Here is a 13,734-nt window from a genome sequence, read left to right as displayed (position 1 = left end):
CAGCCGAGAGTGCGGACTAGTCCGAACTTAGGCCTAGATTGCGTTTAGTGTTCAGGAGTGTGGGGTGCTCCGGAAGGGAGAGAGGGCTCTCTCAGGAGCCCCAGGTGCATGCTGGGGAGGCTTTAATCACTCCAGGCAGAAAGCTAGGCCTTGGCTAGGCCTTCCTTGCAGCCCCCTACCCATACCCCGTTCCCCAGCCTTGCAAGGCAGAAGCAGCAGCCCTTTCCTCCCCCCTCCTCCCTCCTTGCGGGTGCATTGATCAGGCTCTCTCTTTTCTTTGCTATTGCATCCAGCATGCCATCGCTTTTTGTTTGAAGGAGTCGGGGAATAAGCCTCCTGTGGTAATGTATCCGTCGGCGCGTGCCTCTCACCGCCCGCCTGCACCACCTTGCCATCCACCCGGGTTGCTGTTTTCTAGGACTTCGGGCCGTTCCTGCTGCAATGGGCCTGGGCCACCTTTCTCCCCTGCCCCACAAGCTGTTGACTTGCCTGGGGCTTGGAGAGGCGAGCTTCCCCCTCCACTGTGGACATTTTCCAGGGTCCTCCTCCCTCCACCTTCAGAGCAACCAACAGCTGCCTCCAAGGGCTCCCCCCAATGCCCACAAGAGATCTGCCATTTGCCGGCAGTTCTTGGGAGTTAGCCTCATCTCGTTGCTCACAATCAGTCCCTCGCCTTTCCAGAGCCTGCAGAAATCCTGGGTTGCATTTCTTGTTTTTGTTAGACACTCTGGTTTTTGTTCTATTTTAGGACGTTTAGTGTGGGGCCGCCCACACTCTCTAGAGCTGTTAAGGTGTCAGGAAGGGAAAGATGTGGGTGCAGCCAACAGCACAAACCCTTTCATTACCACCACTGCCCACCAAAACTCTTGCTGTGTCGAGAGTTGACCTGTCTTGGCCTCTGGGGCCAGGTGACCACTTCCTCCCTTGGTTTATTTGGGGTCTTTCCTGGGCTGGCAGTTGGGGGGGGAAAAGGCTTGCTCTATTAATTCCTGGCTTCAGCAGGGTGAGTGGTGGAGGAAGGGGTGGAACATCTGTCAAGCTGGTCTCCAGAGCTTGCTGCCTACGGCCAACTCTTTCCCGCCCCCAGGGATATGGCCCTTTCCCTCTGAAACCTCCCTCCAGCTCATTGCAGCAGGAATGGAGGTGCCCCATTTGCCTCTCTCTCTTTTTTCTTCCTACCCTTTTTTATTTTTTGCTGGCCTGCTGGGTGTCTGTGCCTGTTTGTCTGTCTGTGCACCCCCTCCCTCCTTCTTTTGCCCTGTGCAATGTCTGCGCACGGCCTGCCCTGCTCTGTGTGTGTCTCTGGTGTGGGGGCTGCCTTTTGTTGTCTTGTCTGCTGTGTCCTGGGGTGAGGACAAGCATGTTTCCTTGGAGTGGGAAATGCAGTTACTTAGCAGGACCGACTTGCTGGTTCCTCTGTCTTCTCTCCTACCCAGGGCAGATCCCCCCCCATTTAGCCTCCCCCCACAGCCATTGTGGCGCTGCAGCCAACTGGACCTAGCACTAGGCCAGAACCTCCCCTTGGAACATTTGTGTGGTGGGGAGAGTGAGGGGAGCTGGCAGCTGGTCTTTGGGGTCACTCAGAGCTGCTACAGAAGGGAGAGTGTCTCCTTTTCTCATCCTAGGCTGGCTGCTTCCTCCTCACTTCCCTCCTGCTTTTCTCCTTCTTGGCTGACACAGAGGGACTTGTGCCTTCGAGGGACTCGCTTGCCCCCCCCCGCTTTATATCCTTTGCCTCCCTCCCAGCATGCACTCTGCTGTTGGTATTGGGGTGGGGTGGGGGAGGTATCATATTTTGTGCACACACATTCTTGGGGTGGGAAAGAGGGTGTTAATCTTGGCTGGTTCTTCACCCCCTGGGTATTCCCAGGAAGAATTCCATGAGGGCTTCTGCATGGTGGTGAAGTTGAGGGTGGGATGGAGGAGCTTAGGGTGTGACGCCCTGGACCAAGAGGAGGCAGGGGGTGCATTCTTCAAGCTTTTTCGAGTGGCCCTCGTGTGGGGACCAGCTCCTTCCGTTGCTGTGTTGACTTCCTCCTGTGTTTCTGCCCTGCACAGATCCGCTATCGGAAGGACAAGGCGCTGCCCAAGCAGACTCCCTGCTTCCCTGCCATCACTGGCATGAAGGACCTGGCCAGCGGGGGCGCCATTGCTGCCACCATCCACTACTACTGCCCCCAGATTTTGCGCCTCGAGGGTGAGTCGGTGCTCTGGGTCCTGGGTCGAGGGATGGGGCAGGTGCTTGGAGCTTGCAGCCATTGTGTGTGCATCACTTCCACTTGCACGTGTGTGTGTGCACACGCATGTGCCCCACACGCTGACGACTGTTTTGCACTTCCCTTGCCCGGTAGACGTGTGCCTGAAGGAGACCATGTCGGTGGCAGACAGCCTGTACAACCTGCAGCTGATCCAGGGCTTCTCTGCGGACTATTTGGGTGGCTCCTGCTTCCTCTCCTTGGAGGACCTGCTGTACATGCCGCCTATGCTGAGGGTGAGTGCTGGGACTGGGCAGGGGGTGGTGCCTTTGTACCTCTAGAGAGGAAAACATGGCTGTCCTGGCTGCAGTAAGGGAAGCCCTGCAGAGCTTCAGGGCTGAGGAGCTGCTTGGAAGGAGCCCTGGCATGGCAGAAGGAAGCCTAGTTCCGTGCCCTGTGTGGCTGCTCATGTGGAGCAAGTGGGGATTAGTGTTTGGTCTGAGCGTCCAGCCTGCCTTGGCCCTAATGAGGTTTGGCTGGGGCCTCCGGCTGCACTAATTGGAGGCTGATCGTGCAAGAACAATGAGGCCCTTCTGCAGTGGGTGGCAGGGCGATGCTGAGGGGCGGGGATTGCGGTGGGTCAGGAGAGAGACATTTTAGGCACCAGGAAGAATTCTTCTCAGGAGTGCTACCTGCAGATGGAGATGGTGGAGCAGAGACTAGGTCCTCTCCTCCCCCTTGTTCTCTGGACCCAACTCTGGCTAAGGGAGGGGGATGAAGGCTGCTTCCTCCTCAGACTATTTGGCTAACTCATTGCCCTTCATCCCCAGATAAACATCGGGGTGTTCCTGGCAGAGTTGTTCCTGTGCTTTGAGGTGCTTAAGCCTGACTTTGTGCACCCAAAGGAGCTGCCTGGACTTCAAGGTAAGAAGGTGGCAGGAAGCTGCCCAGGTTCGGGGGCTCCCACTGCTTCTGCTTACTCCTTGTTGTGTGTAAACTGGCTGGTAGTGGCTCTCTGGGGTTTCAGACCCAGAGCCTTTCCCCCTGACCTACCTGAAGATGCTAAGGATGCTGGAGTCTAAGGTATGGCTCCCCCCACCCTCCATACCTTAGTGGTAGCAGTTAGCTTGAGCAGCAACTAACTCACTCCTGTGAGGCAGTCCATTTCCAGCCTTCATAGCTGTGCTGTTTTGCAAGATACTTGTCAGTACATTCATTATGGGCAGGCTCTTGTATTCGATATACTATGTGCTGATAATTTCCATTGTGTGTGAGCAGGCAGAAAAACCCAAACAACCTCCCCCCCCAATAACTTACACCCACCCCATTTAATAATTGTAGCATATATGGCAAAAAAATTGTATCTTGTGAACGTGAGAATTAGGATTTTTGAAGTATATGGAATACTGGTGGGATAATTAGAGTAGAGGAGGGAGCGTAGTCGACATGGGGAGAGAAAGGAAGAAGTGCAGAACATCTTAATTGCAGCTGTATCTAATTGTTTCTGAAGACATTATTACTAGTTGCATGCTTTTCAGACATTTTGCAAATCTGGGGCCCACACGCCTGCTTTTTGTTAATTTTGAAAACGAAAAGCTTCTCTTAAAGCCTTAGGAAATTTGTCTTGCACACATTGTCTGTTACAGTTTGTACAATATTTTGGACTAGATAATTGGTGATCAGGTCCTCCCTCCCTTTTAAGGGGGAGATGGAAAGAGGGTACAGCATATGCCTCCCATGTTATGTGGTATAAACCAAAGGTGACTGGTCTGTTTGTTTCACACCTTATAGTCACTTTGGTCTGATTAATTGAACAAACATTATTCTGTCTGTGGAGCATCAATGGATCCTGTTGCAGGATTTAGATTTGTGCTTGCCTTGGCTTTATCTTGACCAGCATTCACGGCTTTTCCAAATACTTGTTAAAACCTTGGCCCTTCCTGGAAAGTTTGCGTTTTGATGTTGCAAACGCTTTTCTGGTCTTGCTGCATGAAAATATACCTTTAATTCCCATTGTGCGTTCTGTACATCGGGTGGTAAGTTGCATGCCTGAAAAATAAGGAAAAGTAAAGGCTGGGCTATAAAGCCTGTCTGTGCACACATGCAACACAGGTACTGTATTTGATAGCAGCCTATCACTGTCACACTTTCCCCGCTGCCCTAAATCAGTTGTTCCATTGAGTAAGTGGAGCAGAGGCATGGGCTGCTGGGAGCTGGCATGCTCCAGCCCTGGAACAATGGCCTCCTGCGTGAGCCGAGATGGGAGCAGGTTCCTCTCCTGCCCTTTGGTACACGTGGTTGGCATTCCCACCCTTTCCTGAACTTCTAGTGACTTAATCCTCAGCATGAGCCTTCTGCTCCCTTCCCCTCTCTGCTTGTTCAGTAAAGTGGCTGTTCTCTTCCAGATTCCCCTGGGCTGAATGACTCCCTGACGCCCAACAGTGCAAACAACAGCAGGTAAGGGAGCCTCTGCTATTCTCACCACCGTCACTTTGAGCCTGAAACCAGGCTTGCCCTCTCTTGCCCATGCTGGGAGTCAGATTTGGATGCTGTGCTTTGCAAGGAAGGTGTTTGTGGGCTGCTCTCTCTCTCTCTCTCTCTCTGGTGCCTCATTCCAGCGCTAGGATTTTGTAAATGGATGATGATGTAGGAGCATGAGAAATTGCCTTATGCTGAACCAGACCCCATTGACCCATCTCTCTCAATATTGTCTACACCAGGGTTTCCCAAACTTGGGTCTCCAGCTGTTTTGGGACTACAACTCCCATCATCCCTAGCTATCAGAATCTGGTCAGGAATGATGGGAACTGAAGTTTCAGACAGGGGGCCTCTCCCAGCCCTACCTGGAGATGCCAGGGATTGTCTTCTCCAGGGCACCAGTTCCCTACCTTTTCACCCACCAAGAGGATGGTCCCTGCATTCTGCCACGTCAGCTCCAGTTCCAGCATTTAAAACGAAGCTGCTTTAGCCAGAGTGTGTTGCTGTCGCTAACTAGCTTCCCTGTCTGACAGCGTGGCTAGCCAGTCTCCCATGTATGAATCAAAACTGTTGGGAAGCCTTAGACGGGAGTCATGTCCACAAGCCATGATGCTGCTGACAGAGGACTCCAGGCAAGGAGCCTGTGGCTCTCAAAATGTGGTTGGACTCCAACCAGCAACAACCAATGTGGCTGCTGGTCAGGAATGATGGGAGTTGTACACTGCTGGTGGCTTAACTGTGCCTTTCCCAGTAGTGCTCAAAGACCCCGAATCCCTTTAGGAATAGCTAAATATTGTCTCTTCAAAAGGGCAATTTTGTACAGGCCATGTTGCTATTGCAGCTGGCAAAGGTCTAGGAGAGTCCTTGAGGTCCTTCACGATTTCTGTGCTGTTGACATAAGAGTCCTTGCTTTCCTAAAGTCCTTGCTTTCCTTAAAAAAACAACACCACCACTCAGCAACTTGCTGTTCAGATGTGTTAGTACTCCGAAGTGCCACAACTTGACTTTCCCCCTCTTTGCTTGCCTAGGGGCCTCTCCACATATTAATATTCGACAGTCTTTGGGGAAACGTGATCTGGAAGGAGTTATTCCTGCAATCAGGGTGGGGAGAGCTCCTTATGTGTTTTGTGGTGGCTCAGTGCCTCCTTATATTTCAGGAGGGTTGGACCTTCCTTTGCTCTGGGGAGAAAACTGCATCCCTGGCACTTCCAGTGTGTGAGTTGGGTGCTCCCTTCCCCTGATCAGCTGTAGTTGCTGATCAGGGGAGTCTTCATGGTTTACCTGGATTGAGTTGCACTGGTGGAGTAAAGGGGAGAGCACTCTTGGCCAGAGCAGCTGCTCTCCCATTGCTCCAGGCCAGCAGAAATTGCAGGGCAGGTGGGCGGGTGTGTGTTGACTGGGCAAGCTTCTCATCTTTAAGGTAGGCACAGCTTTCCTCCCATGTGCAAGTTATGGGAATGCCTTTAGGCAGCAAATTAAAGGAACTTGTTCCTGCAAGTCCGTTCACTTCATTTGCCAAACGAATGAGCGGAATCAACACTTAGTAGAGTGCCTACATGTTCCACGTATAATGTAATGCAGTGATTCTAGTGTTGTGCAAATTCCTTCTTGGATTTCTATCACCCCTCCCCTTAAAAACAAACAAACGCAACAACCCACACCAAACTAGTCCTATTTCCTCAAAGGACTAGCTTTCAGCACCCAGTTTCCCTCTGCTGACTTCACTTGTGTGAGTGCAGTCTGTGTTGGTGCTGCCAGAGGATTGTGGCTGGAGACCTAACCAGTGTGCAGCAGTATCTGCCACTCTGTGTGTGACAACAAGTTTTGTAGCAATATTCTTAATCTGATCTCATCTCTTTTTCCCCTCAGTAGCTCCCCAGTTTTCAGCTTCCGCCACCCACTGCTGCCTGGAGGGCAGGCGCAGTCCCCACTCTGTGGTTCTTTAGGTAAGGTGCTGCTGCTTTGTCTAGTCTCTCCCACCCCACCCCCTTGCCCAATAAAACTGTGGGGGAAGAAAAGAAGTCCCTCAGTTCTGCTGGGGGTGAAAGGTTAAGCAAAACACATGCAAGTCTCTTGGAGGTCCTTCTCAAGGCGTCATGATCATGACTGTCGGCATCCCCAAGGGCTTGTTTCTGTGGTTTCCAAAGCTCTTGGTCCTGGATAGCTGTTCAGCTTCACCCAGCAGCTGCTGCACATTTCTCAAGAGCAACAGAGCCATAGTATGCCTGCCTTAGATGGCACAACTTTCAGATGCTTTGGTAAAGGCGCAGTATGCTGGATTCATTGCATGAGTAAGGGTGAGCTCTAATGAACCTCTCTTAAGGCAATAAGGGCTGCAACCCTGTGCAACCAGAGAGGGGAAAGCTCTGCCCTTCTGGGTGCTTTGAATCTCCTAACTCCCATCAGGTCCAGCTGGCATGGCCCAAGGCCAAGGACAATGGGAGTTGTAGTCCAATTATGTTTGGAGGGCTGCAGGTTCCTCCTTCCTGGTTTACATCTGGAACTCAGGGGAATTTTGCTTCTCAATAGGCATGCACAAGATTGTGCTGTGTAAACTTGCCTATCATGGGGAAAAATAATTCCGAGAAGGCAGGTTTTAATCTACATCTCACCTCAAGAGATGGCCCTAGACAGCCTGAGATATATCTGACGTGATCTGAGTTTGTGCTGCTGACGTCGTGCCCTTATGGACTTTTGGTTTCCTTTCAAACACATGCTTTGTGAAGGATCCTTGTCAAAGCAGAGTGGCTCTCCTTTTGTGTACTTGCTCCTCCTTATTTTGACATGGAGGATATTGTCCCCCAAGGACAGCCTGGGCTAACTTGGAGCCCTCCAGATGTTTTGGGTTGTCACTCCTATCAGCCACAGCAAGCATGGAGTATGGTCAGGGAGGGATGGGAGCTGGAGTCTGAAACATCTGGCAGGCTCCTTGGATTCCTCCCATCCCTTGAGTTGAGGGCCTTGACTCCTGCCACCAAGTCTCTAGGACAACCCAGCAGTATCTTCTTGTTCCTCTGCTCTCTTGTGATTTGGGTCCTTTTTTGTGTCCTTAGGCTCCCTGCATCACTCCACATCCATGTCCCATGTCGAGGGTTTTGGCAAACCATGGAGCAAGAAGCAGCTCAGGTGAGGAGCACAGGGGTTGGATTTAATATGGCCAGAGGAGGGGACGTCTTCCCAGACCTCTGCTTATCCACCGACTTGGGTTGTGAGAGTTGTGAGAAGCAGTACCAGCAGGTTGTGTGTGGAAGGTGGGCTTGGAATGTCCCAGCTTGTCCGTCCTTCTTTTGCTCCTAATCTTATCGCTTTGCTCTGCTTCCCTAGCCACCCGTTGTCACAGGCGGTCTCCTTCAGCATCCCCTTTGGCTTGGACAGCGACGTGGACATTGTGATGGGGAACCCAGTGGGCATGCTGCGCTCTGTCAGCTCAGACAGCCTGGCCCCTGCCCTCTATTCCTCCTTGCCTCGCTCTCCGCGCCCACGGTCCACTGACGTGGTTGAGGCCCCCAATGGCTTAGTGACAACACCGCTCCACGGGGCTGGAACCAAGGCTCAGGAGGGGCTGGCCCTGGAAAACGGGCTGAGCGACGGCTATCCTGACCTGCCTACCATTGAGGAGGCCCTGCAGATCATCCACAGCAGCGAGCGCCTGCTCCCCGAGGGAGCACCCGATGGCTTTTACCTGCACTCTCCGGAGCCACCAAAAACTTCTGTGCCAGAAAAGGCACCCATGGCTACTGTTTACCGCTGCCACAATGGTCCCCCCAATGGGGCCGAGCCAGCCCAGGATGGCAGCCTAGACTCAGACGCCGAGGAGCCCATGCGGGCCCCTGGTGGCCCTGATGACTCCACCTCATGCGTCAGTTCGCTGAGCTCACAACCTGACAGCACAGCTTCATCCGCCTCTGGCGTGCGCATGACCAGCTTTGCGGAGCGCAAGAAGAAGCTAGCAGCGACAGACAGCAAGTCCAGTGGGATCAGCTCCGAGGGCTCTGAGGTTGGGCCTGTCCCGCCAGACGAGAGCCCTGCCCAAAGCCCCGCGCTCAGCTCTGAGATGAACCAGCTGGGGGCGCGGCTGGAGGAGAAACGCCGGGCCATCGAGGCTCAGAAGAAGCGCATTGAGGCCATCTTCACCCGGCACCGCCAGCGCCTGGGCAAGAGTGCCTTCCTGCAGCTACAGAAGGCCCCCGATGCTCAGGGCCAGGCGGAGGATGGCCGCCTTGCTCTCGAGGAGCGGCTTGCCCAGCTGGAGGCTGAGGAGGAGGCCGGAAGCCCTCGGGCCCGCCTAGACAACAAGCAGGTGACCTTTTCCCCGGAAATCACCAAGGGCGGAGCGTTGGACGAGAACCTGGGCGATTACAACCGGGCGGTGGCCAAGCTGAACACCGCCCTGAGCTCCCTGCAGTTGGACATGCAGCGTCTGAGCGATCAGCAGCAGCGCCTCCTGCTAGATAAGAAGCCTAGTGTGCAGGCCTGGGTGATCCCAGCCCCAAGGACCGGCCGTGAGGGGGCTCCTCCCCGCTCCTCCCTGGAGCTGTCCTCCTCTTCGCCATCACCATCCCCTTCCCGCAAGTCCCGCTCCCCTCAGCCGACCCCTAAGAAGTCTCCCGCCCCGGCTCCACCCAAGAGCCCCCGGCACGCCCGGCCAGTGGAGCTGAAGCTGCCTCCCCTCACACGGGTCCTGACGCCTCCCCACAACGTGGACACCCTCCCGCACCTCCGCAAGTATTCCCCTAGCCAGGTACACATGCAGACCCGCTCCTCCATCCATTTTGCAGAGGACGAGGAGCTGCCCGTACCGGAGGCCCAGGGGAACTTGCGGCCTGTGGCCTCGGTGCCCCCTCAGGGGGGCAACGGCCGTGTCTCAGGCGATGGCACCAGTGATGTCTCCTCGCCCAGCGACCGGCGCAGCAGCCTGATTGAAATCCCCTTGTCCAGCCTGAAGGGGGAGGAGGAAGACGACGACGATGCAGATGGCGACGACTCGCTAGAGGGATCCATCACTGAGACCCTAGACTCTGAGCCATCCCGGGCTGGCATGGGCTTCTACTTCAAGGTAAGTGCTTGAAGCTGAGACTGCTAACACTCATGACAGGCATTCTGCACTTTCTATAGAAGAGCTTTTGGAGCATGGGCAAGAGGGAGCTGGGTATGGCTAGGCCCTTGGAGCCAGCCAGGGCTAGGCTGGGCTTCAGGTGGTTGTGCTGGTTCACTCTTGCTTGGCTGGTTCAAGGTAACGGGAGTAGGAGGCCTGCAATGGGGCAGGGATTCCAAGGGGCCCCTTTTGACTGGCAGGAGTGTATGCAGAATTTGCAGGTGGGATTGCTCAATCCAAGTGCTTGAACAAAGAGACTGTGTGTGTGTGTGCAACTTAAAACGGACATCTCCTTTCTGAGATCCTTGTTGGTCAGGGAAGATCTTTTTTCAGACGTGTTTTTCTCCTGCGCCGCCTTAAATCACACCAGCTGCTGCTGCTCTCTAGTGGCAATGCAAATCTCTGCAGCATCATGGACTGGCCCAAAGATAGGACCATAAGCATGAGCTCCAGAAGCAGAGCTCAGCCTCAAATGAAGAGAGGATGGAGTGTGGATCATGTACAGTATGACCTCCGCCAGGTTGACTTGGGGTTTGCGGTGGGAGTTCGTGGCCGCAGTTTCTGAGCTTTCTGCCACTTTTGGACCTCATTCTGAGGCTCGATAATGCTGGGACCTCCAGGCATCAATAAATCACATGAAGTTTTTTCCTTCTCTCTAGCACCTACCTTTGGGATTCTGATCCTATCTGTAGGTGCTCGGAACCCCATTTTGAGCAAGGATCACACAGGAGTGGCATTTCCAGAGGGGTTGAGAGCAGTTGGCTCCAGTCCAGAGGAGGGTAGAAAAAGAACCTAAAAGCTCTGCTGGTTCAGACCAATGGCTCATCTAGTTCAGCATCCAATTGTCATTGTAGCCAACCATAAGGACAGGCCTGGCTGCTGTGTGACTCCTGAAAGTGAAAAGTGATCCTGCATCTTAGAGGACACACCCACCCTTTCTCTCTACTGACTCTCTGTGTTTGTTCAGGATGAGGCGAAGGCTGAGGAGGAAATGGCGCAGAAGCGTGCAAGCTTCCTAGAGAGGCAGCAGCGACGCACTGAGGAGGCAAAACGCAGGAAGCAATGGCAGGAGGCGGAGAAGGAGAAGAAAGAGGAGGAGGCAAGGTGAGGTTGGGATGGGGTAAGCCACAGGGTCCTCCTCATTCTTGGCCCTCTTTGTAGGCATGGCCATGGTAAGTGCTTCTGGTTTCGTGGAAGGCCTTGTGCTTCCAGTATCTCTCCCCCCCCCCAAGTTCTTTTTAGTTTCTCCAGTTCCCATGCTACACCGACAGAAATCGGGTCACTCAAGTAATGCTTTATACATCCATAACTACTGCTTCATTTGTTTTGTATTGGTTCTGATGCACTGGGATATCCCATTGTATGGAAATGGCTCTCATGTCACAGTGGGGCCTTGTGTGAATGGGGGCCCTTTTCACTCAATCTTCCATGGCAAAAGGGGCAAGATTCAGGGCCTGGCCATTTGGAATGAGGGTATAATATGCAGATTGGTTGCACTTATTCCAAGGACAGTGTCTGGATCTTTCCTGGAGCAAAATGTGCCCACCTTATGTAGAGCCAAGTGAAAGAACTCTGACTGCTTGGAGTGGCATCTTCAAGGACTTTCTCCTGTACAAACCCTGCTGCCTAGAATGAGATTTGTGTGTGAGCAAAATTGTCTAGTGCAAAATAAGTTCCTGCTGGCCCTCCAACCCATAGATTTTCTTCTAAGCTGGCACCAGAGGTGAGTGTGAGTAAAGGAAATAACCTGGTGTCATCTGTTGCTTGCACCTTTCCCCAGCGGGTCTCACTAGCAGATGCTTGTGAGCCAACCACCATTTTGACAATCTCACATTGACCTGATGAACCATTGTCTTGGGACATTGTGGGAATAATTTGCAGGGGATTCTAGGGGGTATATTCTAGAGCAGGAATAGCCAATGTGGTTCCCTCCAAATACTGCTAAACTACAAGCCCCCACCTTGTTCTAGGGAATGTTCTTGGTTTGCACACAGGGCATCAGTTGTGCCTACTGGACCTGGCTGTTACAAACCATGAGCTGAGAATGTAACCTCATATTGCAAGAGAAGAGGAGCAGTTCTGGGAGGCTTGTCTGTGGATACCATACCCCCGCCCCCATTAAGGAACCATAGAGGGGGTTTCAGAATGCAGATGAAAAACTAATGCATTTTACCTAAAGAGTAACTAAGGGCAGAATTCATTTAATGAGTCCCATCAGTGGAAGCCCTATGTTAGGACTTTCATTTGCACAGCAGGGTTTTTCCCCCTGCACACCCTAAAACTGGAGAGGGGAGAGGGGATCAGCCCACTTGGTGAGCTGCAGTGCACTTTAGTATGATGTTGAATCCTTCCTCCTATAACTACAAAATGCCCGGTGAATTTTGGGTTAATAGTAGATACTGTGCCTGGTGGGCTTGTAGTCACTTTTAACCTCTGGCTGTATTCTTGACTGTGCTTCTCCAGACAGCGGCAGGCAGAGGAGCAGCCCCGGCAAGAGGAGGAAGTGGTGGGGCCAAGGCGCGGCGACTTCACCCGCCTGGAATACCAGCGGCGCCATCAGCTCAAGCTGATGGAGGACCTGGACAAGGTGCTGCGGCAGAAGCCCACCACTGTGCGCGCCCTCAAGAAGGGGCGGCCCAAGACCGTCTTCTGTGACGACTCTGCCCTAGCGCGCAGCCCCGTGAAAGGCCTCCTTGGTAAGAGCTGTGGCTAGTTGGGAGAGGAGCTGGGCACTCTCTGCAGGGCGGCGGAAAACTTGTAAACACAGCTGCCATGTGCCACGGTGGCGCTAGAATGCAAAGGGACCGTGGTTCAGGAAAGGGACAGCTGTGGCCATGTAAACTTTGCCCCCAACTCCTGACCATGTGCCTGCCTATTCCTAGGCTCCAAGCTCAGCAAGGTGTATTCCCAGTCGACTCTCTCACTTTCTACGGTGGCCAATGAACCTGGCAACTCACTCTCCATCAAGAGGTCTTCTCGGTGAGTTTGTAGTACTTCGCCTTGTTACTCTTAACACATTAGGAGGGCACAGGGCAGATGCAGAAACCCTGGCAGTGTGCTCTAGGGTGAGTGGGATTTGGGTTGGCCTTCTAGCTAGTACTAGGCCCAAGGAAAATGGGTTTGTGCTGCACTTGCAGAAATTAAGGGTGAGCACTTCTGTTTTGCAGAGCTGCATCTCCTTCTGGGCCAATGTCCCCCAGCCGATTGCCGTCAAACCAAAACCGGGAGCGTGACTGGGAGAACGCGTCGACCGCCTCCTCGCCAGCCTCCATTCCAGAGTACACGGGTAAACCTCTTGCTGTCTGTCCTCCCTTCCAGAAAATTCCAGCTTTCCTCCTGTGATACTACAGAGGGGGTCTACTAGATCCCCTTCTCCAGATGCACTGTCTTCTCTGCTGAACTCTTCTTCTCTCTGCAGGGCCCAAGCTGTACAAGGAGCCCAGTGCCAAGTCCAATAAGTACATTATTCACAATGCACTATCTCACTGCTGCCTTGCTGGCAAAGTCAATGAACCCCAGAAAAATCGCATCCTGGAGGTAAGCTGAGGGGGCAATTACACGGGGTGGGATGGCAGGTGGTTAAATGGCTGTGGTCTGGGCAAGGTGCATCCTTTACCCTCGTCTTGAACTGTGCACATCATGTAGATATCCTCCTCTGATCTCTGTGAATTTGGAAGAACATCATGTTGGCTCCAGCTCCTGACTCCGCATGGGCTCTGTAACTATGGACGTTTGCCTATAGCAAGGCCAAGTGTTTTACGTGTCTGTGTAGGCTTACCTTCCGCTGTTAGAATATAGCGGCATAAAAGCATCACACTGGCTGCACCACTGAGAGATGTTAATCATAGAACCCCATGTGCAAAGGTGTTTGGTCACCTTCATTGGCTGTGAGCCTAGTGGCGGTTGAACCATACTGGCAGAAGGTAGGAGAGCCCCCTACGCTTTGAAGCAAAAACAGTCTCCCTT

General features: G+C 53.2%; 1 protein-coding gene across 2 annotated transcripts in view; it reads left to right on the top strand.

The window, feature by feature from the left end:
* The window catches only part of CAMSAP3 (calmodulin regulated spectrin associated protein family member 3), a 51,586-nt gene that overhangs the window by 35,964 nt on the left and 1,888 nt on the right, over positions 1-13,734 (top strand). The window contains exons 5-16 of one of the 2 annotated variants that reach the window (XM_035104785.2): positions 2,059-2,197; positions 2,352-2,491; positions 3,026-3,119; positions 4,601-4,652; positions 6,546-6,619; positions 7,727-7,799; positions 7,998-9,729; positions 10,736-10,872; positions 12,232-12,464; positions 12,651-12,747; positions 12,936-13,054; positions 13,187-13,305. In XM_035104785.2, the coding sequence (XP_034960676.2) occupies positions 2,059-2,197; positions 2,352-2,491; positions 3,026-3,119; positions 4,601-4,652; positions 6,546-6,619; positions 7,727-7,799; positions 7,998-9,729; positions 10,736-10,872; positions 12,232-12,464; positions 12,651-12,747; positions 12,936-13,054; positions 13,187-13,305 (3,009 nt within the window). Of the gene's footprint in view, positions 1-2,058; positions 2,198-2,351; positions 2,492-3,025; positions 3,120-4,600; positions 4,653-6,542; positions 6,620-7,726; positions 7,800-7,997; positions 9,730-10,735; positions 10,873-12,231; positions 12,465-12,650; positions 12,748-12,935; positions 13,055-13,186; positions 13,306-13,734 lie in introns of both variants that reach the window. The other variant, XM_035104784.2, reaches the window with a different exon arrangement.

The sequence above is a fragment of the Zootoca vivipara genome, chromosome 2 (assembly GCF_963506605.1).
Source record: "Zootoca vivipara chromosome 2, rZooViv1.1, whole genome shotgun sequence".
Lineage (NCBI taxonomy): Eukaryota > Metazoa > Chordata > Lepidosauria > Squamata > Lacertidae > Zootoca > Zootoca vivipara.
This window is presented reverse-complemented; position numbering and strand designations above follow the sequence as displayed.